The sequence below is a fragment of the Balaenoptera musculus genome, chromosome 18 (assembly GCF_009873245.2).
Source record: "Balaenoptera musculus isolate JJ_BM4_2016_0621 chromosome 18, mBalMus1.pri.v3, whole genome shotgun sequence".
NCBI lineage: Eukaryota > Metazoa > Chordata > Mammalia > Artiodactyla > Balaenopteridae > Balaenoptera > Balaenoptera musculus.
The window spans coordinates 65,275,425-65,301,269 of record NC_045802.1 but is presented as its reverse complement, the minus strand read 5'-3'; the positions used below and the strand labels follow the sequence as shown (position 1 = coordinate 65,301,269).

The window sequence follows — 25,845 nt, the reverse complement described above, 5'->3', positions numbered from 1 at the left end:
TTTTTGAAGCATAACTTAAAGATTCTTTAACATTGGTCTTGGAATACAAGGTTTTAAATTGTATTTTTAAAGGTTCATGTACTATTTCTGATAAATAGGTGAATCTTTGGACAATTGGGATGAGTTAATATTGATTTAAAGATAGCTCTATGTTCACCCTCATGTTCATTGCAGCATTATTTACAATAGTCAAGACATGGAAACAACCTAAGTGTCCATCAGCAGATGAATGGATAAAGAAAATGTGGTATGTATAAACACACACAATGGACTAGTATTCATCTATGAAAAAGAAGGAAATCCTGCCATTTGAGACACATGAATGGACCCTGAGGTCATTATGTTAAGTGAAATCTCAGACAGAAAAAGACAAATACTCTACGATCACTTATATATGGAATCTAAAAAACCTAACTCATAGATACAAAGAATAGGGAATTCCCTAGTGGTCCAGTGGTTAGGACTCCTCGCTTCCACTGCTGGGGGCCCAGGTTCAATCCCTGTTCAGGAACTAAGATCCTGCAAGCCACGTGGTATGGCCAAAAAAAGAACAAACTAGTGGTTGCCAGAAATGTGGGAAGGGGAGGGTTGCGAAATAGGTGAAGGTGGTCAAAAGGTACAAACTTCCAGTTACAAGATAAATAAGTCCTGGGGATGTAATGTACAGCATGGTGACTATCGTTAACAACACTGTATTGTATATTTGAAAGCTGCTAAGAGAGTAGATCTTAAAAGTTCTCATCATAAAGAAGAAAATTGTAAATATATGTGGTGATGAAAGTTAACTAAACTTACTGTGGTAATCATTTTGCAACATACACATATACCAAATCATTATGTTGAACACCTAAAACTAATACAATGCTATATGTCAAATTATATCTCAATAAAGAAAGAGACAGGGACTTCCTTGGTGTCGCGGTGTTAAGAATCTACCTGCCAACGCAGGGGACACGGGTTCGAGCCCTGGTCCATGAAGATCCCACATGCCGCAGAGCAACTAAGCCCGTGAGCCACAACTACTGAGCCCACACGCCACAACTACTGAGCCCATGCGCCACAACTACTGAAGCCTGAGCAGCTAGAGCCTGTACTCCGCAACAAGAGAAGCCACCGCAATGAGAGGCCCGCGCACCGCAATGAAGAGTAGTCCCTGCTCGCCACAACTAGAGAAAGCCCATGCGCAGCAACGAAGACCCAATGCAATCAAAAAATAAATAAATGAATAAGCACAAGCACAGAGGAAAAATTAGATAGTGAATTCCATGAAAATTTAGAAATTTTGTGCTTCAAAGGACACCATCAAGAAAATGAAGACAATGCACAGAATTGGAGATAAATTGCAAATCATATGTGGTAAGGGACTTTATCCAGAATATATAAAGAACTCTTAGAACTCAGGAATAAAAAGACAACCCAATTTTAAAAATGGGCAAAGGATCTGAATAGGCATTTTTTCCAAAGAAGATATAAAAATGACCAATAAGTACATGGTTAGCCACTAGGGAAATGCAAATCAACATGACAACTTCACACCCACTAGGATGGCTGTAATAAAGATGAGCATTAGCAAGAGTTGGTGAGAGTATGGAAAAATGGGAACACCCACATATTGCTATAGGGAATGTAAAATGGTACAGCCACTTTTAGAAAAGAGTTAGACATCAAAATGTTAAACACAGAGTTACCATGTGACCCAGCAATTCCACTCCTAGGTATATAGTTTAGGGAAATGAAAACATGTTCACACAAAATGTTGTATACAAACATTCCTAGCTATTATATGTTCATAACAGTCAAAACGTGGAAACAGTCTGGGTGTCCATCAACAAGAGAATAGGCAAACTGTGCTAAAAATCATAAAATATTATTTGGCTATAAAAAAGGAATGAAGTATTGATGCATGCTACAACCTGGATTAACCTTGAAAAAGATTATGCTAAGTGAAGGAAGCTGGTCACAAAAGGCCACAAATTGTATGCTTCCATGTATGTGAAATGCCCAGGATAGGTAATTCCATACAGGCAGAAAAATTAGTGGTAGCCTAGGGCTTGGAGTAAGGATGAATACTAATGGGTATAGGGTTTCTTCTTGGGATGATGAAATTCTAAAATTAGGTAGTGGCGAAGTTTGCACATATCTGTGAATATACCAAAAGCCACTGAGTTACAGACTTTCAATGGGTGAATTTTATCTCACGTGAATTATCACTTTAAAAAAAATTTTAAGGACTTCTCTGGTGGCACAGTGGTTAAGAATCCACCTGCCAATGCAGGGGACACGGGTGTGAATCCTGGTCTGAGAAGATCCCACATGCCGCAGAGCAACTAAGCCCGTGCGCCACAACTACTGAGCCTGTGCTCTAGAGCCCGCGAGCCACAGCTACTTAAGCACGCACGCCCAGAGCCCGTGCTCTGCAACAAGAGAAGCCCGCGCACTGCAACGAAGAGCAGCCCCGGCTCGCCACAACTAGAAAAAGCCTGCGTGCAGCAACGAAGACCCAACGCAGCCAAAAATAAATAAATAAATGAATTTTTAAAAATTACATTCGCTTCTTAAAAAAATTTTTTTAAGTAAAGGAATGGAAAAACATTTATCATGCAGACAGTAATCAAAAGAAAGCTGGAGTAGGTACCTAAAATAGTCAAACCTATAGAAACGGAAGGTAGAATAGTGGTTGCCAAGGGCATAGGGGAGGAAGAAGTGGGGAGTTGTCCAAGAGGTATAGAGTTTCAGTTTTACATGATGAAAAAGTTCTAGAGATCTGTTGCACAACAATGTGAATATACTTGACACTACTGAACTACACACTTAAAAAATGGTTAAGATGGTAAATTTTTTACCACAATTTAAAACTTTTTTTCAGATCTCAGCACAGCTGCAGAAAAACACATCTAGAAAAAGAAAGAAAGCTGGAGTGACCGATTACATTAGTATCAGACAACGTAGAATTCAAAGGAAAGAAAGGAAAATTATCAGGGATAAAAAGGGACATTACAAAATGATGAAAGGAAAATAGATAACTAATGAGAACCTGCTGTATAGCACAGGGAACTCCACTCAGCGCTCTGTGGTGACCTAAATGGGAAGGAAATCCAAAAAAGAGGGGATATACGTATACATATAGCTGATTCACTTTGCTGTACAGCAGAAACTAACACAGCATTGTAAAGCAACTATACTCCAATTTTTTAAAAAAAAGTGATGAAGGGATCGATTCATCAAGAAGACATAACAATTCTACATGAAATACTCCTAACAACAGAGCTTCAAAAGATATAAGCAAAAACTAGCAGAACTGAAAGGAGAGACATTCACAATTTTAGTTGGAGAGGTCAATACTCTCAGTAATACATAGAATGAGTAGACAAAATCAGAAAGGAAAAATCAGTACACAGACTGATCATCAGGCAACTAAATTTAATTGACATTTATAGAACACCTCACCCAATACACTTTAAGTGCACATGAAACATTCACCAAGATAGGTCATAAAACAAACCTTAACCAATTTAAAAGAATTGAAATTATAAAAGAATTAGAAGAATTTAAACTACATAAGGTATGTTCTCTGATCCACGATAACAATTAACCTAGAAATCAATTAACAGAAGAGTAGTAGGAAAATCTCCAAATACTTGGAAACGACACACTTTTAAGTAGTCCACGGGTCAAAAAGGAAGTCTCAAGGGAAACTAGAAAATATTTTGACTCCAATAAGAATGAAAATACAACATACCAAACTTTCTGGGTAACAGTTAAAGCACACAAAGTCCAGCGCAGGTCCTGTACAGCTTTCTACAAGTAGTGAACAATGTATCCAAGCTGTTGTAACTTGCCACAGCATACTAGGTCTTGTGTTTGCCTAGGGATGGAAAGAAAGATCTTCAATCCAGATGTGACATGTTATTTACATCTCGATTGGCTACAGCTAGTGCCATGACTCCACATAACTTGAAAGGGATGCCGAAGTTTGTTGGGGCACCCAGATCATCAATGAGTCCTAATATACCCATTACGTGAGCAAGACTAACAAGGTTACACGGACCAGGGCGGTAACGGCAAAGGTGGAAGGAAGTGGTAGGATTTGGAATATATTTTGGAGGAAGAGCCAATAGGACTCCTGATAAATGTCGGGGTGTAAGAAGGGGGGAAGGCAGGAAGGAGGCCTAATTTATGAAAACGAGTAAGTCACTTTAGGAGCCTGACAGAGGAAATAGCAAGGGCAAAGGCTTTGAAATGGAAACAATCTTATGGTGTTTTAGGAATAGAATGTTGAAATGTAATAAACTTAGGGGACAGTAGTATGACATGAGGTCAGGAGGTAGGCAGGAACCAGATCATATAGTGCCATTTAGGCTGTTAAGGGAGTTTCTTATCTTATTCCATTGAAAATAGGAAGTCACTGGAGGGTTTTAAACAAAGGGCTGACATTATTAGATTTAGATCTAAGAGCAATCATGCCAGCTCCTGTATGAACAAAAAGATCTTAGAGGGATAAGCCGTGAGCCAGTTAGGAGGCTATTGTTGTAGGCCAGGTGAAAGATGACGGTAGCTTGAACTATGGTAACAAGAGATGGAGATGGAGAGAAGCAAACAAATTTGGCATGTATTTTGGTGGTAATAAATGGGATAGATCGGAGTAGGACCAAGTGAGTAATCAGGTTACTTTCATTCAGTTAACTACTGCTTAATTGCAACACCAAAGTATAGCCAAAATATTTTTGATAGCTATTTAGTCTCTGCAAAGACCAACTGGCAATCAGATGCAAACTGTTCACTTGTTAAACCTCTGTTTACAAATTCATAGCAATTATATGGAAACTAAAACAAGAAAACAAGCAAACAAAAGAAACTTGCTGGAGCCTAAGCCAAGATAAGTATTTCCATGGACTAGAAACGGGAAGAAACACCACAAAATCACGTGTAAGCAGAAGCCAGGGGAATGCCAGCCACTGTTTTTGATCTAGGAAGGGACCAAAAGTAATCCGGAGACAGTCTCCTTGTTCTCCTGGGTGCTTGACACCACCAGCAGCAGCTCTGTTACAGCTGCTTGTTTACATGGAATTGTAGAAACCTACGAATGGGGAATCAAGCTGCTCCTGGCTGGCTCTGCAATTTCAGTCTGGAACTGCCAGTATAGGACAGGAGAGAGTAAGCATAGAGAAAGAAAAATGGACACACAAGGAAGCAAATAAACAAAACCTGACTTTTCCACTCCAAATGGAACTGCAAAATAAAACTGCAAAACATATCAAGAACTCTAATGCTAAAATAGACAGGCAACAAATCAACTGAAACTGAACTCACTTAAGAGGAAGTTAATTGAATAGACTAAGGAGGCTTACAGACATACATAAAGAAATCACATCCATACTTACAAGAAAGAATGGAGGACTTCCCTGGTGGCGCAGTGATTAAGAATCCACCTGCCAATGCAGGGGACACAGGTTCGATCCCTGGTCTGGGAAGATGCCACATGCCTCAGAGCAACTAAGCCCATGCGCCGCAATTACTGAAGCCTCGTGCCACAGCTACTGAAGCCTGCACGCCTAGAGCCCCTGCTCTGCAAACAAAAGAAGCCACCTCAATGAAGCCTGTGCACTGCAATGAAGAGTAGCCCCCACTCGCTGCAGCTAGAGAAAGCCTGCGCTCAGCAACGAAGACCAAATGTAGCCAAAAAATAAATTAATAAAAAAAAAGAATGGAATAAAAATGGCATAAATGAAACAAGAACAGGTGGTTGTAAAAAGTAATTGTATTAATTGCCTAGGGCTACCATAATAAATTACCACAAACTGGGTGGTTTTATTACGAACCAGGTTGGTTTGCCCACTCACAGCAAGCCAAAACGCTGACACTACTAGGTTTGCCACAAATAATGCATTTGTTCGCAGGCAGCCAAGCGAGGAGAGAGAGAACAAGTCTCAGACCTGCCTCCGCAAAGGCAAGGGGCTGAGGCATTTTGGGGATAAAGAAGTAGAGTGGTCGGAGGCACGGGGATCGTAGGGAAAGGTGATTAGAAATAAGAAAAAGGTAAGGTAATCATCGTTTTGCACAGGTGTAACTAAGCTACAGGCTTCTTCACTGGGACGCATTTTCAGAAAATGGCGGCGTGTGCATGTTCCAAGGGTGGAGTTTTAGACCCTCTGACGTCAAAAGTTCACCTAGCAGGGACTTTCCTGGTGGCGCAGTGGTTAAGAATCTGCCTGCCAATGCAGGGAACACGGGTTCAAGCCCTGGTCCGGGAAGATCCCACATGCCGCAGAGCACCTAAGCCCGTGTGCCACAACTATTGAGCCTGTGCTCTAGAGCCCCCGAGCCACAACTACTGAGCCCACGTGCCACAACTATTGAAGCCTGAGCGCCTAGAGCTCGTGCTCCGCAACAAGAGCAAGCCACCGCAATGAGAAGCCCACGCACTGCAACGAAGAGCAGCTCCCGCTCGCCACAACTAGAGAAAGCCCGCGTGCAGCAACGAAGACCCAATGCAGCCAAAAATAAATAAATAAATAAATTATTTTTTAAAATTTCTCCTAGCGGACACTGGTGCATGCCCTGCTGGAGGGTGGGTGGTCCTAACCAGTCTTAACCGGCTCGAGCTAGAACTAGACACAGCTGACTCCAACTTCCTGAAAAACAACTCAGGCAAACACCTTGTTTAGGCTACATGCTGCTTGGAGGACATGCAAGGTTTTTGTAGCAACAATTAAGATGGCCTTGATCAACGAAGGCAGGTTACAGGTGTAATGGATTTCACCCGTGGCTTCACTTAAAAACAACAGAAATTTATTCTCTGATAGCTCTGGAAACTAGAAGACCAAAATCAAGGTGTTGACAGGGCCACACTCTCTCTCTGAAGGCTCTAGAAAAGAATCCTTCCTTGCTTTTCCCTCATTTTTCATGGCTCCCAGCACTCCCTGGCGTTCCTTAGCTTGTAGCTGCATCATTCTACTCTCTGCCTCCATCTTTGCATGGCATTCTTCTGTGTGTCCTCTCCTTTTCTTCCTGACAAATTACATGTGCAAAGACCCTCTTTCCAAATAGGGCACAGTGTGAGATCTCCGTGGACATGAATTTTGGAGTGATGAGCACGATTTAACCCACAACAATAATTAATAAATAATCTTTGAAATTAAAAGTGGTCCCTAAAATTAAAAAAAAGCTTAATACACCATACGTACACACACACACACACTCACAGCCTAATAGATGGAATAAGCTCTAGAACACAAAGTGAGAGAATTAATATTAGAAGACCTTTAAAAACATATCAGTATCAGAAACTCTTAGAGCAAGCACACACCCAAACCTTAGTAAGGACTGGAAACCCTTAGAAAATATTAGAAAATCTGAGCAAAAATTTAACAAGCTTTATCTAACTCTGTATCTAACAGCTCTATATATAGAGAGAGATGATGATCTGTCTAGTAAATAGGAAATTTTTTTACGAGGACTCATGAAACATTTTCAAAAATCTACCAAATACTCGTCCCACAGAGGAAGTTTTACAAATTCCTAAGGATCATTACTATACGTTTTAAGTTCTCCATAATGCAATTAAATTGAAAGTCAACAATAAACAGATTTTTCCAAGTCCTGGAAACAAAAAATGCATCCCTAAACTACTCATGGTAAAAAAAAAATCATTACGAAAAACTACATGATAATGAAAACGCTACATTATCATAATTTGTGGAATGCTGCTAAAGCAAATATTGGGTTGGCCAAAAAGTTCGTTCGGGCTTTCAGATGTTATCGGAAAACCCGAACGAACTTTTTGGCCAGCCCAATATTTGGAGGGAAATTCAGAGCCTTAAATGCTTTCAGTTAAAAACCAAAAAAAAAAAAGGAAAAATGAGGAGTTGTACCTAGCTCAGGATGCTAGAAACACTACAGAACAATAATTAAGAAACAGAAAGAAAGAACTAATGAAAAAATGAGCAGAAATTTCTGTGATGGGAGTGGTGAAGAAGTATGAAGGATCCAAACCAAAAAGCTAGATATTGAAAGGCGTTAAAAAATGGACAAAAATAGAGCAAGCTTAAAAAAAGAGAAAAGATGTATATTAGCATTTAAAAGGGGGCACACAACTACAAATATGGTAGAGATGTTTTAATGTGTAAAATAAAACATTGAGTGTCTCTATGCCAATAAATTCAAAACTAGAGATGAAAAGAAAAACAGGATGCCTGAATAAGCCAAGAGCTAGTTAAGAAAATAAATTAGTAATTGTGCATCCCAACCTAAAAACAGCTACCTGGCCCTCAAAGATTTGTAATCCCTATCTTATACAAAATATTTCAGAGTTTTTTTTTAATTAAAATCTCTCCAACTCAATTTAAAAGGCTTGATGCTAAAACTGGAAAGAAAAGAAAACCATGACGTGAATTATGAGGGTAGATAAAGCAATCTTAAATGGAATATTTCCAAATCCAATTCATCACGTAAAAAAAAAGAGAATCAAGAAGTTATCCAGAGATACAAAGATAGATCAACACTGAAACATCTTTTAATGAAATACATCAAATTAACAGGTTGATGAAAAATCATTTGAACAGATTCAATTCTTAGATAACATATAGCACTCATGCAGGTTTAAAAGGAAAAATCTCAGCAAAAAAAAAAAAAAAAAGGAAGCAAACTGCTTTAACTTGGTAATTGGCATTTATCAAAACTTCTATTTTGAGGATGGTAGTGTCAGATCAGTATCTCCTTCTTTCCCTCTTGGAAATCACCCAAAGCCACAACAACAAATAAGAAACAGAAAAGCAAGTTACAACTTCAACAAAATGTGGGAGACTGTTGAAACTCCACTTCCCAAAGTAAGTGGGAGAGATGCCAAACAGGAGAGGAATCAGAGAGAGGATGCCTGCTAATGCTCATCTCAAAAAAAGACAGCAAGATACTTCTCCAAGTGTTAACAACCTGGGTTCTTGGACTCTTTAATCAATAAAAATTGATAAAGGCCAGGCTAGGAATTCAGGCAAGGCTTTATTGGGGCTTGTGCTGCAGCATGAGAGAGTGAAAGCAAGTAACAGGTGCCCCTGCTCACTCCCCAAGAGGAGTGGAGGAGGGGCAGATAGGGTGAGGGTGAAGGTAGATCAGTGGGTTGGGTCGAGGGATGGGTAGCTTAGGTGGTTGGCCCACCCCCTTGGTGGCGCCGTGTGCAGGGGTCATGCGTGGTACCCTGCTTTTGCTCCTGGCACCTCACAAGTGGCAGTTGGGTTTTGGCCTTTTTGTATCTTACTGTTCATACTTTACCCCAACTGTACCGTGCGTGCAGTTATTTTTAGTCCCTTAGAGTTTCTTTGTATTCTGTCGCTCGATGAGACGTTTGTCCAGGTGCAAGCATTCCAGTAAAGGTTCCCAGGTCCCAGATCCCAGCCTGTCTCAAAAAGTTAGAGGCATGCTCTGTAGTGAAAAACCCAAATATCTTATTTGCAACAAGAAGAATGTGATGCACTGGTTAGGGACAGAATCTACTTAGGACACACTTTGGTTCCAAGAAGCAAAAAGTATGGGTCTGAAAGATGATTCACTTATTTATCAATTATCATCTCCAGGAAGCCATTTACCCCATGGCAGAAGAAGAGAGAAACTTGACATGATGAACAGCTTTGTGGCTACCTGTCTCCATTTTCAGAGAAGAAATAAAAGCGAGATTAATTTTTACAAAAACTTGGATCATAAGAAAAATTATGACTAAAATGGAACACAGCCCAATCTCCTCCTCTGTACAAACTTTCTACAAAAGCAGTTTTAGAAAAATATCACCTTATTCAAAAGTAAGTACAGTTAACCCTTGAACAACATGAGTTTAAACTGCCTGGGTCCTCTTATACGTGGGTATTTTTCAATAATAAATACTACAGTACTACTTGACCCGTGGTCGGTTGAATCTGCAGAAGTGGAGGAACTGTGCAAATGCAAGGCCAACTGTAAGTTGTACTCAGATTAACTCCCTTCATTGTTCAAAGGTCAACTGTAATCAAAAACAACAGAATCAAATAGCCAATAAGCACAAGAAAAGATACTCAACATGACTGGTCATCAGGGAAATGCAGATTAAAACTATAATGAGATCCCACTACACACCCACCAGAAGGGCTTACAATGAAAAACGATTGACAATACCGAGTGTTGCAAGCATTTGGAACAACTGAAACTCTCATACATTGCTGATGGGACTATGAAATGGTACAACCACTTTGGAAAACTGTTTGGTAATGTGTTAAAAAGCTAAACCTGTATCTACTCGATGACCTAGCAATTCTACTCCTAGGTATTGATCTTAGAGAAATGAAAACATATGTCCACAAAAAGTCTTGTACAATAATGTTCATTGCAACTTTATTTATAATAGCCACAAATTGAAAATACCTCCTCCATCAAAAGGACAGTGGATTAAAAAAAAGCTGTGATAAATTCATTCATATCGATTTAATGATTTTTAAAATGCAAACACATTGTATACTATGTGCAATTTTTTCTGATACCAGGAGCATTCTTTTAATATACAGTTTCAAGTCCTCCTTTATTCTTGGAAAATTTTCTTATATGCTGATTCATTTGTTCTTTTCCCTTATTTTCATTTCCTACCATGGGAACTCTGAAATGTGTATATTAATTGCATATTTTTGCCTGTCCTTCACATCAATTCTTTTTCTGACAATCCTTATTTTAATAAACATTTGGAATGGGTCAGTCATTTCTAAACGTTCAATGCCATAAGACAATTGAGCAAAACTTACTTAAGAATAAAGGCCACAGATCAGCAGTTTTAGATAGGCAAGAATACTAGAATATTGTTCCTATTAGTCATTTCTGAAGAAGTTTTTTTCTGGATTCATGTATCAATATATTTGCCTCCAAGAAAAATAGTCTCATGGGGGCTGCACTTATAATTAAATCTTTTCCCACCCCCTTTGTCACAATCCTAAATTTCAAACCCTCTACCAGATCTGGGTGGATTCATCACTGTCAGGGCCCCAGTATGAGGATTGAAATTTCATTTAAAAAGAAATGTTTTTAAATATATTTGTTTTTTCTAACTTTTTATCTTAACATACATTTACACTTAAACGTTACAAGGATATTTTCCCCTTCCTCCACAGCCTCTAGAATTATTTTAAATTCATTTAATGAGACCTGGTTCTGGGAACTGCAGCACCCAACTTCCACAACAAGGAGGTAGTTGAGCGGGAAGAAACTGGTGCTTGATGACTTTGTGGGCCCACCAAAACAGACCCACACAGCCTCTCTCTGGATTTCCTTTAAATAAGACAAATTTATATTCTATTTTTTAAAAAGTTACAAAGCTGGTACAAAATATCCTCATAGACGCTTCACCCAGGGTCCCCAACTGGTATATTTACTTCATCGTTCTCCTCATTCTCTGTCTCTCTGTCTTTCTGTCTCTCTCTCTCTCCTGATCTATTTGGAAGTTGCAGGCATGATGCCCTATTTCCCTAAATACTTCAGTGGGTATTTCCTAAAAATGAAAACATTCTCTTACATAACACAATACAGCTATCAAAACTGGGAAAATAATATTGATACAATATTCAATACTTTTGGTATCAGATTCTATTAAAATTTTGCCATTTGCCCTAATAATATCCTTAATAGAAAAGGAAAATCCTAGATCATGAATTATATTCAGTTGTCATATCTTTTAAATTCCCTTAATTTGGAACAATACCTCAGTCTTTCCTTGTCTTTTTTGACCTTGTCCCTTTTTACGAGTACAGGCCAGCTATTTTGCAGAACGTCCCTCAATTTGGGTTTGCAAATCACTTACAGCAATTTTTTTCATACTTGATCTTCCATAAAAGAGGGACATTTTCATTTTCTTAATGAACTTGAAAGGATATTTTAACACATTGGGACACACTTAATTACTAGATCCTTTCAGAACAGCGACACAGAATGCCTTCTTGGACTGGTTGTTCCATGTCCTACCAAAAATTCAGGTAATCTTAACTCGTCCAGGCTATCCTTGGCCTTCTTCAGGGTGTTCTGATTTGTTTTGCTTTGTTTTTTATCACCTCTTCCCCTGATGGTCTATTGGATCTATTACTGTCATCTCTATAATTGAGCTCAAAGGGCAGCCTGACATGACCATATATCTTAGCTTGAGTGTGGGCAAAATTTTTACCCAGTTAGGTCAGCTAAAAAACACTGAATTTGTTATAAAGGCTCTTTCTTGGAAAGCTAGGAAGAAAAGCAAACATTTCCCCCCAAAAGACAGAAAATACATCAACCTAGACATGCTGAAATATTTTGAGCAATCTCATTCTTGCATAATTAAAGTATAGCCATAGATTGGTCTGGATGATAGAAGTTATCCGTCAAACAACTGTGTCCCTTCTCTTTGCCTTAGTGCTATGATGGATGAGTTGCCATATCAAGCTGCTCATATGCAAAATTTTAAATTTTATTCTTCTTTGTAGATCCCAAGTAGTTCTTCCCATCCCTGGTTAACCTTATAGTTCTATAGTAAATTGGATTATTGTCCCCATTATTTGCTTTCCTATAAAAGGATTCACATTCCTGTCTGTAGCCCTGTGACTTTGTGACCTTCTTTGAGTGGAGTATACTTCCCTGCCCTATTCTCATTGGGTTTTATAACGTGATTTGCTTCGGCTAATTGAATGTGAGTAAAAGTGATGTGCTTCCCAGCAGAGATTTCAAGAGCCAATGTATGACTTGGCTATTCTGGCAAAAGAAAAGCATGTCCCAGCCAGAGACGTGGGTCCTGTAAGGAGACCACATGGAGCAAAACCGCAACAAACATACAGCTCATATGAAACATAAACAGTAGACCTTTCGATCATGAATATGATATTTGGGGGTTGTTTCTTTCTTCAGCATAATCTGGTGAAAGCCAACTGATACAATTTCTGCTTGCCAGCCACTCTGGAATTACTAGACTGTATATTGGTTCCTGAGATCCATCTTGCCCATTTGGAAAAAAGATTTGATGTGTATGCTTGAGAAAGAGAGAGTCTTTTAAAGGGATCGGGGCTAAGGATCAGGACGAGTTCTTGAATCCTGCTTCCCCTTACCGTTCCAAGTGACGATGAAATTAGAAGGCAGGAGGAAAAGAGAGAAGGTAAAAGTGAGCAATGGCATGTATCCCTTTAAGGACAGAGAAATTCCTGTGAAGTGTTTGGTTTTCTATCCTGTTCTAAGCAACAATGACTGTCCTGTCTTATGGAGCTGTTTAGGATCCTAGAATCTGAATGAAGGAAGCTAAGATCCCAGAATCCGGATGGAGAAACTATAGGTGAGGGGCAAAGTACCTCCCTGGGAGAGAGAAATCCAGATTATTCAAAGGGATATAAAGGTGCTGTCTTTTGTTCTGCCTTGTATGTATCTTCAAATCTTGAATCTTTAGGGAGAGAGAACATTTTGAAGAAAGCACCAGGATACCTTTCCTAAAGGCCGGATCAGAGAGTAGGTAATAAAGGGGGAGAGTTGATGTTCTTCATACTAGATACGTGTATCTTTCACTCTTCCGCTCGGAATAGCTTCCTTTTGGGAACTGACACTCCCCGCTCCTGGCAGTTTTGTACCACTGATGCGTTTCTCCATCACAGCTCCTTTTGCTTCCACCTCCACCAGAAGGACCCATCAGAAGGACCCATCAGAAACATGACCCAAGCTAAGTAGGTCCATCACATTCTCTCTCACAGGAATTTGAATCTTGAGCAGAATTTCAAAGGGCTCAAGGTAGATGGGGCCGAATTTTCTTTGTGGCAGTGAGATTGCCCTGAGTTACGTAGAACCCTGGTCTGGGGTTACCCCATGGTTGAGTTACATAGAACCCTGGAGCTCAGCTGGTTACTGTCTTTCATGAGGGCTGATTGTTCACTTTCTCCTTTGATATTATGAGCTATCCAATATCCTGTCAATAACCCCATCCCTTTCAGTTAACAGAATCATTTTCTGTTGCTGACAAGCGGAGAAACTTAACTAATATGGAAATTGGTGCCTGAGAACAAGCACTCTTGGGAAAATGTGGCATGTTTGGAATTACTTATTTGGCTAATATGAGGTAAAAGAATCTGAGACTCCCAGTAACATTCACTGGAACAGTCTGTCCACTAAGGTTGGGGCTAAGTAGTGGTTGCCACTGATCAATTTAAAGGGATGAAGAATGCTGGACAACTAGGCATACTGAACTTTTTTCATCTTATGTATAACTTAAAACAAGAGAAAAAGATCAAATCTCCAAACTTCACCTTGGCAATATTCCAGTTCTTTCTGTGACTTTGATGAAAAGAATCAATTTTTTATCTAAAGCTGTAAGACTGTGGACACACAAAACCAAACCCAGAAACGGATTTTGTGAGTTGGGTTCACAGTTGTCCTAAGTCTTTTCCTATGAAGGTTGGAGAACTGATCAGAAGACAGTGGACCCTGACAAATGGAAAGGGCAACATCTAAGAGGATACATAAGACTGAATGCAGTGGTTCTCAAAGCGGGGTCCCCAGACTAGTGGCATCAACTGGGAACTTGTTAGAAACGCAAAATTTCTAGCTTCAGCCCAGACCTACTAAATCAGAAACTCTAGGAGTGGGTACAGCTCTCTGTGTTCTGTCTTCCAGCAGACTCTGATGAAAGTCTGAGAGCAATTGAGGTGGAGGATTTGAAGTCCTCAAACCAGCCTGAAATAACTCTTCACTCTGCTTTCTTTGGCCAAGGAAGCTTTACCACCTCTGTAGGTGAGAACTGATAGTCCCCTCTCAGGAGCCAAGCCACACTATTGCTATGGCAACTAGAATACAAATTTAGCATGGCCTGGGGGGTGGGGAGCACGGGTGAGACAATCCCGAACATTGGTATGGAAGAGTTAGAAACCTAGACATTGGAGGAACTTGCTAATGTATATCTCCCCCAAATTGGGAGAATGTGTGTGGGAATAGATATTTTTTAATAAATTTATTTATTTTATTTATTTATTTTTGTCTGTGTTGGGTCTTCGTTGCTGTGTGCAGGCTTTCTCTAGTTGCAGTGAGCGGGGGCTACTCTTAATTGCGGTGCGTGGGCTTCTCATTGCGGTGGCTTCTCTTGTTGTGGAGCACAGGCTCTAGGTGTGCAGGCTTCAGTAGTTGTGGAACGTGGGCTCAGTAGTGGTGGCTCACGGGCTCTAGAGCGCAGGCTCAGTAGTTGTAGTGCACGGGCTTAGTTGCTCCGCGGCATGTGGGATCTTCCCGGACCAGGGCTCGAACCCGTGTCCCCTGCATTGGCAGGCGGATTCTTAACCACTGCGCCACCAGGGAAGTCCTGTGGGAATAGATTTTGAGGTTTCTAGATCAAGGAGCACGGTCTCTATTTTGGATCAGGATGAATGTATAGGTAGATATGGACCCTTCCCAGAGGTTGTGTATGCAGTGTATGACAAGTTGGGGGAAAGACTTCAACGTAAATGTTCACTGAACTTTGTCCCACAATCCATTACATTCTTAAAGTCAGAAATCCCTTAACAAGTAGAGGAAGGAATTCAAAGACTTCAGGAAAAGGGAATAAAGGATTGGATAGTTTATGCTCATCTAGTCCAGGCACCTCCTCACCACACCTTTGATATAAATGTTTACTTTAATAATAAAAAGGGTATCAGTAATGGTTTTACTGTAGGAAGTCGAAGCCACTCTAGGTAGTTAAAGCTGCAAGGTATTTGCACCCAATTAGATACTTGCAAGATCATGCAAAGGGCTAGAGCAGTGTGGGGTGGGGAGAGGCAGCGCTGGGACTGTTAAGCTCAGGAGTTTGATCCTCTGATAAAAAAGGCAGTGCAGTCACTGCTGTTTCAACAGACACTTGACATGTTGAAAGTGATGAGACATGGAATTCAGCTGCCACCTTTACCCATTGACACTCTGATGCTCATGACCTTGCTTGCCAGCAAAAATTACAGCAGGAAAATCTCTTCTGTCTCTTTTCTGTCGTTCAAATCATTCAAGAGTGTGTCTTGGACTTCCCTGGTGGCACAGTGGTTAGGAATCCGCCTGCCAGTGCAGGGGACACAGGTTCGAGCCCTGGTCCAGGAAGATCCCACATGCCGCGGAGCGACTAATCCCGTGCGCCACAACTACTGAGCCTGCGCTCTGGAGCTCCTGAGCCACAACTACTGAGCCCGCGTGCCACAACTATTGAAGCCCGTACGCCTAGAGCCCGTGCTCCGGAACAAAGAGAAGCCACCGCAATGAGAAGCCCGCGCACCATAATGAAAAGCAGCCCCCGCTCGCCGCAACTAGAGAAAGCCCTCACGCAGCAACAAAGACCCAAAGCAGCCAAAAATAAATAAATAAATTTATTACCAAAAAAAAAAAAAAAAGAGTGTCTAATTGGCAGAAACCAATTTGCTTCCAGAATATGAGCTGGAAAGGAGTCTGGTTAGCACGGTTTTTAGCTTCCTAGCTTCTGCAGAGCAGGAAGACACATTAAAGGAAGAGGGCTTGAAAGCGTAGTGAACTAAAATTCTGTATCCATCTCCTAAGGGAAGTGACTGCTCTTTACAAAAAGCCCTCTCTCGACTTGGGACGCTGGGTGCAAGAGCTGCCATTGAAATGGACTCCCAGATCTCAGGGGGGACGGGAGGAGCTCAAGATGCTTGGGCCCATGTAGAGGCTGTGAACTACCAGAGGTAAAGCCAGCTTGGTAATCCTACCATGGTCATATCAATCAGATTCTGATAAAAAATAGTCTGACTCTCCCCCATAAATTAATCAGGGGCTCCAAAGTGTGGCATTTCATCAAACCACAAGTTCTTATCTGGTTTGTAGGGCCCCTCCCATCCTACTACAAACACCAGGACTGAGCCACCTTCCATGAGAGTTAGGTTTAGGTTTTTGTTTTTGTTTTTGAACCCATCTTCCAGACCCTAGTCAGTTCTAGGCAACAAGTAAATGGTTCAATTGAATTGTAAATTGAAACTGTCATCAAGTCATTTTCTCTACTTAAGCCACCACGGAACAATCAAAGAAAGGGAGGTTCTGGTACTGGTTGCGGTGTAGTTTCAAAATATGGCCTCAAAATCTTTGATGCGTCCTGCCTTCAAAAGGCAAACCTGATTCCCCTCCCTTTGGGTATCGGTCAAACTTAGGGACTCACTTCTAACGAGCAAATTTCCCTCTAAGCCCCATTTTCACTGCATCCCACAAATTTTAATAAGTTGTATTATTATTTAGTTCCAAATATTTTAAAATTTCTCTTGAGAGTTCTTCTCTGACCCATGTATTATATAGAAGTGTGTTGGTTAATCTCCAAATATTTGGGGATTTTCCAGCTATCTTTCTGCTACTGATTTCTAGTTTAATTTTGCTGTGGTCTGAGAACATATGTTGTATGATTTCTATTCTTTTACATTTGTTAAGGTGTGTTTGATGGCCCAGAATGCAGTCTATCTTTCTGAACGTTCCATGCAAGTTTGAGAAGAACGTGTATTCTCCTGTTGTTGGATGGAGTATTCTATAACTGCCAATTAGATCAGGTTGATTGATAGTACTATTTGGGTCAATTTTGTCCTAACTGATCTATTAATTGTTGAAGAGGGATGTTGAAGTGTCCAAGTATAATTGTGGATTTGTCTATTTCTCTTTCCAGTTCTGTTTTGCCTCATTTATTTTCAAACTCCTTTCTTGAGTACATACATGTTAAGGATTATGTCTTCTTGGAACATTGACCCCTTCAACATTATACAGTATTCCTCTTAATCCCTAATCATTTTCCTTGTTCTGAGGTCTGCTTTGTCTGAAACTAATACAGCTGCTCCAGATTTCCTTTGATCAGTGATGTATCTTTTTCTATCCCTTTTAAACAATCTAAGTCTTTATATTTGAAGTGAGTTTCTTATATGTAACATACTGTTGGGTCTAATTTTTTTAATCCACTCTGACAATCTTTTAATTGGTTTATTCAGACGATTCACATCTAAAATGGTTATTGATATAATTGGGCTAATAGCGTCCATGTTTGTAACTGTTTTCTATTCATTCTTCTTCCTTCCTTTCTTTCTTTCTTTTCTTTTCTTTTCACCCTCTTTTCCTGCCTTTTCTGGTTTTAATGGAGCAGTTTATAACATTCCATTTATCTCCTCTCTTAACATATTAATCATACTCCTCTTTTTAATTTTTTAATGGTTGCCCTAGAGTTTGCAATATACATTTACAACCGCCTGCCAGCAGCATCCTATTTTAAGTTACTCAAAGGAAGCTGAGGCTGCAAAGCCAGGTTTGAATTTAGAATTCTTGGACTCAGTCAAGCTCCCAGGCAGCAACTCTTCTCTTTTGTATCCTGGCACCATCCCGACCAGAGAGAGGCCTTGTGTGCCTTAGGGTTATATTTTCCAATCCATGTACCTGTGCTATTTAGTACTTCTAAATAGTCTGCTGACTGCGGCCACCCCATGTGCCTAACCATAAGCAATACAGTCCGTCTTTGAGAAGACAGACTTGGAGAAGCAGCCCATAGAGGCTCTGAAAGTTGGCGTGGATGGTTTGTGCAGGAAGTTCCAAGGTTCTATGAAGTATGGTCTAGAATGGGAGAGCACAGGCTATGGGAGGACCAGGTCCATTAGCTTCTTGGGCTTTTCTAAAGGGCCAGGCGAGGGTGGAAGCCCTCTTGCCTTAAAAGGTAGTATGGACCCTGCCACTCATCTGACTCATCTTTACACAATTTGTGCTTGCTACTCAATTTTTCAAAAGTAAATAATATACTGTCTATATAATATGTAAACAATATAATGTGTAAACTGTAAGGAAAAGGGAATGATTTAACCCAAAAGTTAGGACAACTGTTAAGTAGGAGGATGGAAAGGGATATGATTGGAGAGGTACAAAGAGGAGTTTCCAAAATGCCAGGAATGTTTTAAACTGGGGGGTGGGTATACAAGTGTTCATTTGATTATTCTTTAAACTGTACATATATATCTTACACACTTTTCTGCATACTATATATGATATTATAACTAAAAGACATTAGGCAGGTGATCAAAAACGAAGGGCAGAAACAACATGTATTGTCTGATTTAATACCTTTTAATTACTTTGATTCAAAGTCCACTTTGAATATCTAATCTTTGTTTTACTCCTATAAGACCTAGTAATGTTTAATAATAAATAGATACCATGCTAAGCACCATCCCCAACTGCCTGCCTCAATGTAATTTTTATTTTGTCACACTTGCTGTTTTCAAACAGAAGTGAAGACAAAAATTTGAAATAAATTCAGATATAGCATTTTAATTTACTAACTACACAAAATGATCAATAGTAACCAATATTTCTATTTTCCTTTTTTAGGATCATTTTTGTCTTCAAAAAGCACATATTTATTTGAGCACTTAGTATGTGCTCAGTGTGCTAGAACACGTCAGGTTCTCATAGTCTGATGCAGGAGACAGATACCTAAATAATTTAAAATTTTTTAATTATTTAATTACCACAGCAACACCCTGCTCAGCTGTGATAACTGGTATAAGAGGTTTGAAAGGATCAAGAATGTGTGATTGCTGCTATGCCATGCCAAGGTCAACTGGTTCATCTTATTTCTTCCAATTCTGCATATGTGATCCGTAATATACTGAAAGTTGGGAATGGGCATACTGGTAACACAAATGGTGTATTATCAAATAATGTTAATTAAGCAATTATCCTCTAAGGCATGCACACACACACCAGAAAGGGCTACAGAGTATATAGATTTTGCAAAGCAGTGGCCATGTCTCCCACACACTGCCTGAAATTTCTATCTAGAAATCTTTAGCCATACTACTTTAGAGCATTTTTATGGGATCCTGGATCTTTCAAATTTAAGCATTAAATTGAAATTGGACAAATTTTAAAAAACCTGTTAAGGTTGTCCTAGGTCTTATGATTTTAAGTAAAAACTAAAACAAGAAAGGAATTCAACATAAATACTTTCTGAGCTATTACTATTTTTGATGCCTTGTGCTAAATAAAGTAGCCGATAAAGTTAATTCAGTCAAAGAGAAACACAAGGAAAGGCATTTTACAGTAACACGTTGTCATCCAACAAAAATTCTGAAGTTATTCCTTTCTAAGTGAAGAACAATTTTGCTACAACAGATAGTAAGATTTTGCAAAAGATGCACTCAAATTTCTCAATCTGGGTCAACCTCCTGGTTGTTAAAATATGTGCATACTTTCTGGATTACGCATTATTTAAAATTATGGAATTTTGCCCCATTGTTAGACCGTGTGTTCCAATTTTAGGTTAAATAACAGTCACCTTACTCTTGACCCCGGACGTCCCCTCTCCCCCACCGACAAACTTTCTGCCAACAGAGATCCACGCCTTTCGTCCTAAAATGGGCATAACCAAAAGAGATGCGGAATCTAGATGGGTTTAAATCCTTGTGTGCTTCGGCACATGGTCTTTAATCCTGTTTTCCCTGTCACTCAAGTGCAAGGCTGCATGAGATAGCCCTACAAGATCTCTTGCATCTGCAGACTTCTGCGATTAAAATGCATCTCTTCTTACAAGGAATAAACAAAAAGCCCCTGCCTCTATGGGAAGTTAGCTAGCTGGGGGTTAGGCTAACCGCAGGGTAGGAGTGAATCTGGTTTGTCTTTGAAAGGTCTTCCTGGGGCTAGCATCCCACGCCAGCAACAGAGCGCGCCCAGGCACCACGTGTCTGCACCAACAGTGGGATTGGCGGAGCGCATTTTCGCGCGGCGGTCTAGACGCTCACGGTCCCGCCCAGCTGCCGGAGGAGCTGGGAGGCAGAGAGAAGAGGCCGGAGGGAGATCGCAGAGGGGAGGGGGCGGGAGGGGGGGGGGGGGTATCCCGAGGCGCCCGTGGCCGGGAATCTGGGAGGGCCCGGAGAGGCGCCAGGTGGCCAGCCTCGCCACAACTTTCCCAGAACAGACAGGCCTCATCCTGCGTCCTGGAAGAAGGAGCTGGCCCGCCGCTTCCCGCCCGGCTGCTCCTCGGCCTCCACGGGCCCGCCCGCGCCAGCAGCGCCCCCGGAGCCTGCGTCCCCAGCCTCGGCCCTGTCCGCCTGCAGCGCCCGGCGCCCGCCCTGGAGCGCGCAGCTGGGGTGAGTCGAGGTCAGGGGTGCGCCAGGCGCCCAGGGGAGGCCGGGGCCTCTGGGTGCCCGCGAAGCCGGGCCCTCCTTCCTCTTTTCCCGCTGCGAGCCGAGGCGCTGCAGACCCCGCTGGCCTGGCTGCCGCAGCCCCCCACTCCCCCGTTTGCTTGCCTTCTAAGGGGCGGCGCCGAGGCCCCACTGGAGCCCGCGTTCTGGAGCCCGCGTTCCCCGGCCTTTGTCTTTGTGGGTTCGGCGGGTCGTCCCCATGGTGCACCCGGGGCGGGAGGCGCTGCGCCCGGCTGGCGGCCCTGCAGAGGGAACGGGAAAGCGAGCCCCCTTCTTTCCTGTTCCGGCCATCTTGCGACTCAGTCGGGGGGCGAGGGTGGCCAACGGCGCGGCGCTCGGGGCCGGAGTGGTGGCGGCGAACGGAGATGGGCGCCTCGAGCCCTGCGCGCCTCCTCCCCCGAATGCAGTGGGAGCGCGCGGATAGACCCCTAAGTTTCAAGGGTTTGGACCCAGAGCCTGGGGGCACAGGAAATATGAGGGACAGGGGCCGGGAGCTGACGTTTCCTAATTCATTCGGATCATTCTTTTTTTTTTTTTTAATTAATTTATTTATTTTTGTCTGGGTCTTTGTTGCTGCCCCTGGGCTTTCTCTAGTTGGCGGCCCGCGGGGGCTAGTCTTCCTTGTGGTGCGGTGGCTTCACTTTTTTTTTTTTTTTAACATGTCATCTTTTTTTTTTTTTAATAGCTACTTTATTTATTTATTTATTTTTAGCTGTGTTGGGTCTTCGTTTCGTGCTAGGGCTTTCTCTAGTTGCGGCAAGCGGGGGCCACTCTTCATCGCAGCGGTGGCTTCTCTTGTTGCAGAGCACGGGCTCTAGGCACTCAGGCTCCAGTAGTTGCAGCACGTGGGCTCAGTAGTTGTGGCTCACGGGCTCTAGAGCACAGGCTCAGTAGTTGTGGCGCACGGGCTTAGTTGCTCCGCGGCATGTGGGATCTTCCCGGACTAGGGATCGAACTTGTGTCTGCTGCATTGGCAGGCGGATTCTTAACCACTGAGCCACAGGGGAAGCTCCTCATTCGGATCATTTTTTATCCACATGTCCTTTTGGCAAATTCTTAACGCGCCTCTCCGTGCCTGATCTATGCCAGGTGCTGGGGATATAACGGTGAGCAAGAGAGACTACGGCCCTTGTTCCCGCTGATCCTGCAGCCCAGTGGATGGAGTCCAGGGTACATAGACCTGCCAGGTCGGTATCCTGACGTCTATTTAACAGACTGGGAAACTGAAGCCTAGGGCTGCCGTAACTTGTAGGTCAGGCAGCAAGCAAATGGAAGAATCAGACTTTGAAGCTAGATCTTTAAGACTGTCATGCTGGCTGTAGTTAATCGATAATAGCTCTTTTTCTTTCAAAATCCCGTTCAAAATTATTTGGATGCACGGCTTCTATGAAGTCTTATGAAGTGTATGCCTAGTTTCTGGATGCTTTCCTGTGGGCTTATTTCTAGTTCTCAGTGTCTAGAAAGGGCTAGAAATGTTTGACATTACAAGTTTGCTTCCAGTTACTCTGAACTGTATTTTCGTTTCTTCTGTTCTTTGGCTGTTAGGAGAGACAAAAATTTTCCTGATGGTTGGTCCAAGCAGGGATTCCCCGGTGGACTGAGGAATGGCTGGCTTTTCCTCAGTTCATCCATCTCTATGGTAACCACAGGCAGCTCCCAGAAGACCTCGAGAATGAGAGGCCTGAGGCCTACGAGTTGCTGCTAGAAATAGTTTAGCCTCTCCAGAAAACAGAATGCAGCTGCCACACAAGTTTGTAAGGTAAATACCAGGGCCCTGTAAAGTTCCCCCTCCACATAATTGTCTTTATCTTCACATTTTGAAAAACGTATCCTTTTGGAAAGACAAGTAAGGTATTACATATTTGGGGAAGTTCTTTGGGTTGAAATTCTATCCGAATGTTATATCTAGGTGGGCAACCCAGAACGGAAGAAAGACTCCATTTAAAAAAGTATCTTGGATGTAAGAAATTTAGGAAGCCTTCCATCGAATATAATTAACTACACTACAAATTTAATTTTTAAAACAACTTTATTGAAGTATAATGTACAAAATGCACCGTTAATTTTCAGTGTACCATTCAGTGAGTTTTGAAAAATGTATATGCCCGGGTAATCAACAAGACAATCAAAATAGAGAACATTTTTTATTATACCCCAAAGTGTCTTCGTGCCCTTTTGCAGCTAGGCCCCCCTCCATCCCATTTAATTTTACATAGATTTGTTGCTTCACGTTTTCCGAGTTGTGCGTGAAAGAGGAGGATGAATGGTTCTGTCTAATCTCAAAAACCTAAGGCGAGGATCAGAGGCTGGCAGCTAGGATGTGGCTCCCCACGCCTTAGAGACTTGCAAGGTGGTGCCCGGCGAGCCGGCGCTCAGGAAGTGTGCCCTCTCGAGGTGGACCGGTGTGTCCTCGGCTGGCCCACGACGAGTTCTTCTTTGGTCCTGCAGGGCCCTGGGCGCACGCTAACCGCGCGCTGGCCGACTCGCACTTTGCTCCAGGTCCACGCCCGGGGCGCTGCCATAACAACGGCCCGGACGCCCAGGCCTTAGGCCGCCGCCGCCCGGGACCCGGCCTTCTCCCGCTCCGAGGGGTGGGGCGGCGGCGGCCCGGGAGGCGATCCGGGCCTGGGAGACGGGACTGCCCCCTCCTCCGATGCCGGCAGAGGCGGCGGATTTGCTTCCAAGCATGGTAAGAGGCGGCAAGCCGGGGATGCCTGCCTGCCGATTGCCGGGCTGGGGCGGCGGGGACTCCACAGAACTCGCAGCCCCCTCCGCCTCCCCCATTCTCTCTCCTTCCCGCAGCCCTTTCAGAAGCACGTCTACTACCCGCTCGCCAACAGCCTGGAGAGACCCGCCTCCGCCGCCGCCGCCGCCGCCGCGGCGGGCGGGGCCGCCATGGCCTGCGGCCCCCCCAGCGCGGCTTCGGGGCCCCTGCCCTTCTTCCAGTTCCGCCCGCGGCTGGAGAGCGTCGACTGGCGGCGGCTGAGCGCCATCGACGTGGACAAGGTGGCGGGCGCCGTGGACGTGCTCACGCTGCAGGAGAACATCATGAACATCACCTTCTGCAAGCTGGAGGACGAGAAGTGCCCGCACTGCCAGTCGGGGGTGGACCCGGTGCTGCTGAAGCTCATCCGCCTGGCGCAGCTCACCATCGAGTACCTGCTGCACTCGCAGGAGTTCCTCACCTCGCAGCTGCACGACCTGGAGGAGCGGCTGCGCCTGAGCCTGGCCGAGAGCGAGCAGAGCAAGAAGCTCCTCACCAAGCAGGCCGGCGAGATCAAGTTACTCAAGGAAGAGTGTAAACGCAGGAAAAAGTTGATCTCCACCCAGCAGCTGATGATTGAGGCCAAGGCCAGCTATTACCAGGTGGGAAGCTGCCTTGTGATGATCCAATAAAACCCTCAATTCCTACTGGCTGGGATATTGAGAGTCCTTTCCTATTGCACCGACTTTTTTTTTTTTTTTTTGATTTGTACTCTAAATTAGAAGAAACAGCATATATTTAAGCGAAAGAGTAATTTTAACCAACAGGTAACATGGTTCAATACCTTGTGTAGACTAACATAGGGTTAATAATTAAGTAACGTTGTCTGCAGTGCTTTATTGAATTATCTAAAAGCTGGTTGTTTAAGAAACTGTTTCTTCCTCCTAATCGGTGTAATGAAAAATAAACCAGGTACAAATTGCTGTTGAGCTCGGGCCCCAAATGATATGGAATGCTTAAATTTGTGGATTTTTTTCCTCATTTTTAAATTTTGAAATATTTTTAAATTTACAGAAAGATTACAAGATCAGTGCAAAAACTTCCTTACACCAATTATTAACATTTGCCACATTGGCTTTATTTTCTCTGTCTCTATATCATACTATTACTTTTGAACCATTTGGCAGTGAGTTGCAGACTCCTAAATATTTCAATGTGTATATTTCCTAAGCAGGAGAATACTTGCTGATATAACAATACTATTTTAAAAATTTTAAAATTTTGCCTTTTTGTTCTTAATCTCCCAACTGTTAGGGGTTAGACATTGAACCCAAGATAAATATTGTAATTTTTGTGTGTAACAGAAATCAGCATATTTATCTTTTTTATTGGTTACGTGGAAGAAGCAAAGAATGTTTGATGAAGATATCAAAGTAAGCAATAGACTGACAAGATTGATTTCACACCCCTACATTCCAGTCATTTTGGCTAAATAGGACTTAAAAGGCCTCAGTGGATTTAGGTAATGGTGGAGCCAAAGCAGGAGTGAGTGTGGAGAACTGGGTGTAGGGCTCAGAAAACAGTGAGGTTAATAGTGCTTAGGACTGACCCAACAGGAGCCTTGAGAGAAGTGTACTTAAACTAGGTGAACAGTTGGGAAAGAATGCTGTTAGAAAGTCTTAATGTTTAGCCTTGGGTATACAACCTTTAGGTATAGTCATCCAATAATACCTGATGTCGCTAATTGCCTATTTGTTTCATAAATGCTATTTAAAAACTAAATATTTATAAATAGTGCTGAGATGGCTCTTTAAATGTATTTATCGTAAAATGGATAGAATAGGTTCTGTTTAAAACATTAAAAAAAGTTTACCTGGCTTTGGTATTATTCAGTGAAACAATAAAACCTGTAACATAAAAATTTTATGTTTATAAACTTTTTTTCGTTCTTTTGGTTATCATAAAAATAGCTGTTTGTAAGTAAAGATTTTCAAATGTGAATGATAATATGAGGAT

At 42.2% G+C, this 25,845-nt stretch overlaps 1 protein-coding gene across 7 annotated transcripts in view; it reads left to right on the top strand.

The window, feature by feature from the left end:
* Nucleotides 1-20,822: 20,822 nt before the first annotated feature.
* The window catches only part of DZIP1 (DAZ interacting zinc finger protein 1), a 55,571-nt gene continuing 50,548 nt past the window's right edge, over nt 20,823-25,845 (top strand). For 3 of the 7 annotated variants that reach the window (XM_036831670.1, XM_036831671.1, XM_036831666.1), the window contains exons 1-5: nt 20,823-21,071; nt 22,215-22,312; nt 22,671-22,884; nt 23,574-23,814; nt 23,928-24,491. In XM_036831670.1, the coding sequence (XP_036687565.1) occupies nt 23,779-23,814; nt 23,928-24,491 (600 nt within the window). In that variant the 5' untranslated portion in view covers nt 20,823-21,071; nt 22,215-22,312; nt 22,671-22,884; nt 23,574-23,778. Of the gene's footprint in view, nt 21,072-22,214; nt 22,313-22,670; nt 22,885-23,573; nt 23,815-23,927; nt 24,492-25,845 lie in introns of those variants that run through there. The other 4 variants (XM_036831667.1, XM_036831669.1, XM_036831668.1 and 1 more) reach the window with 4 other exon arrangements.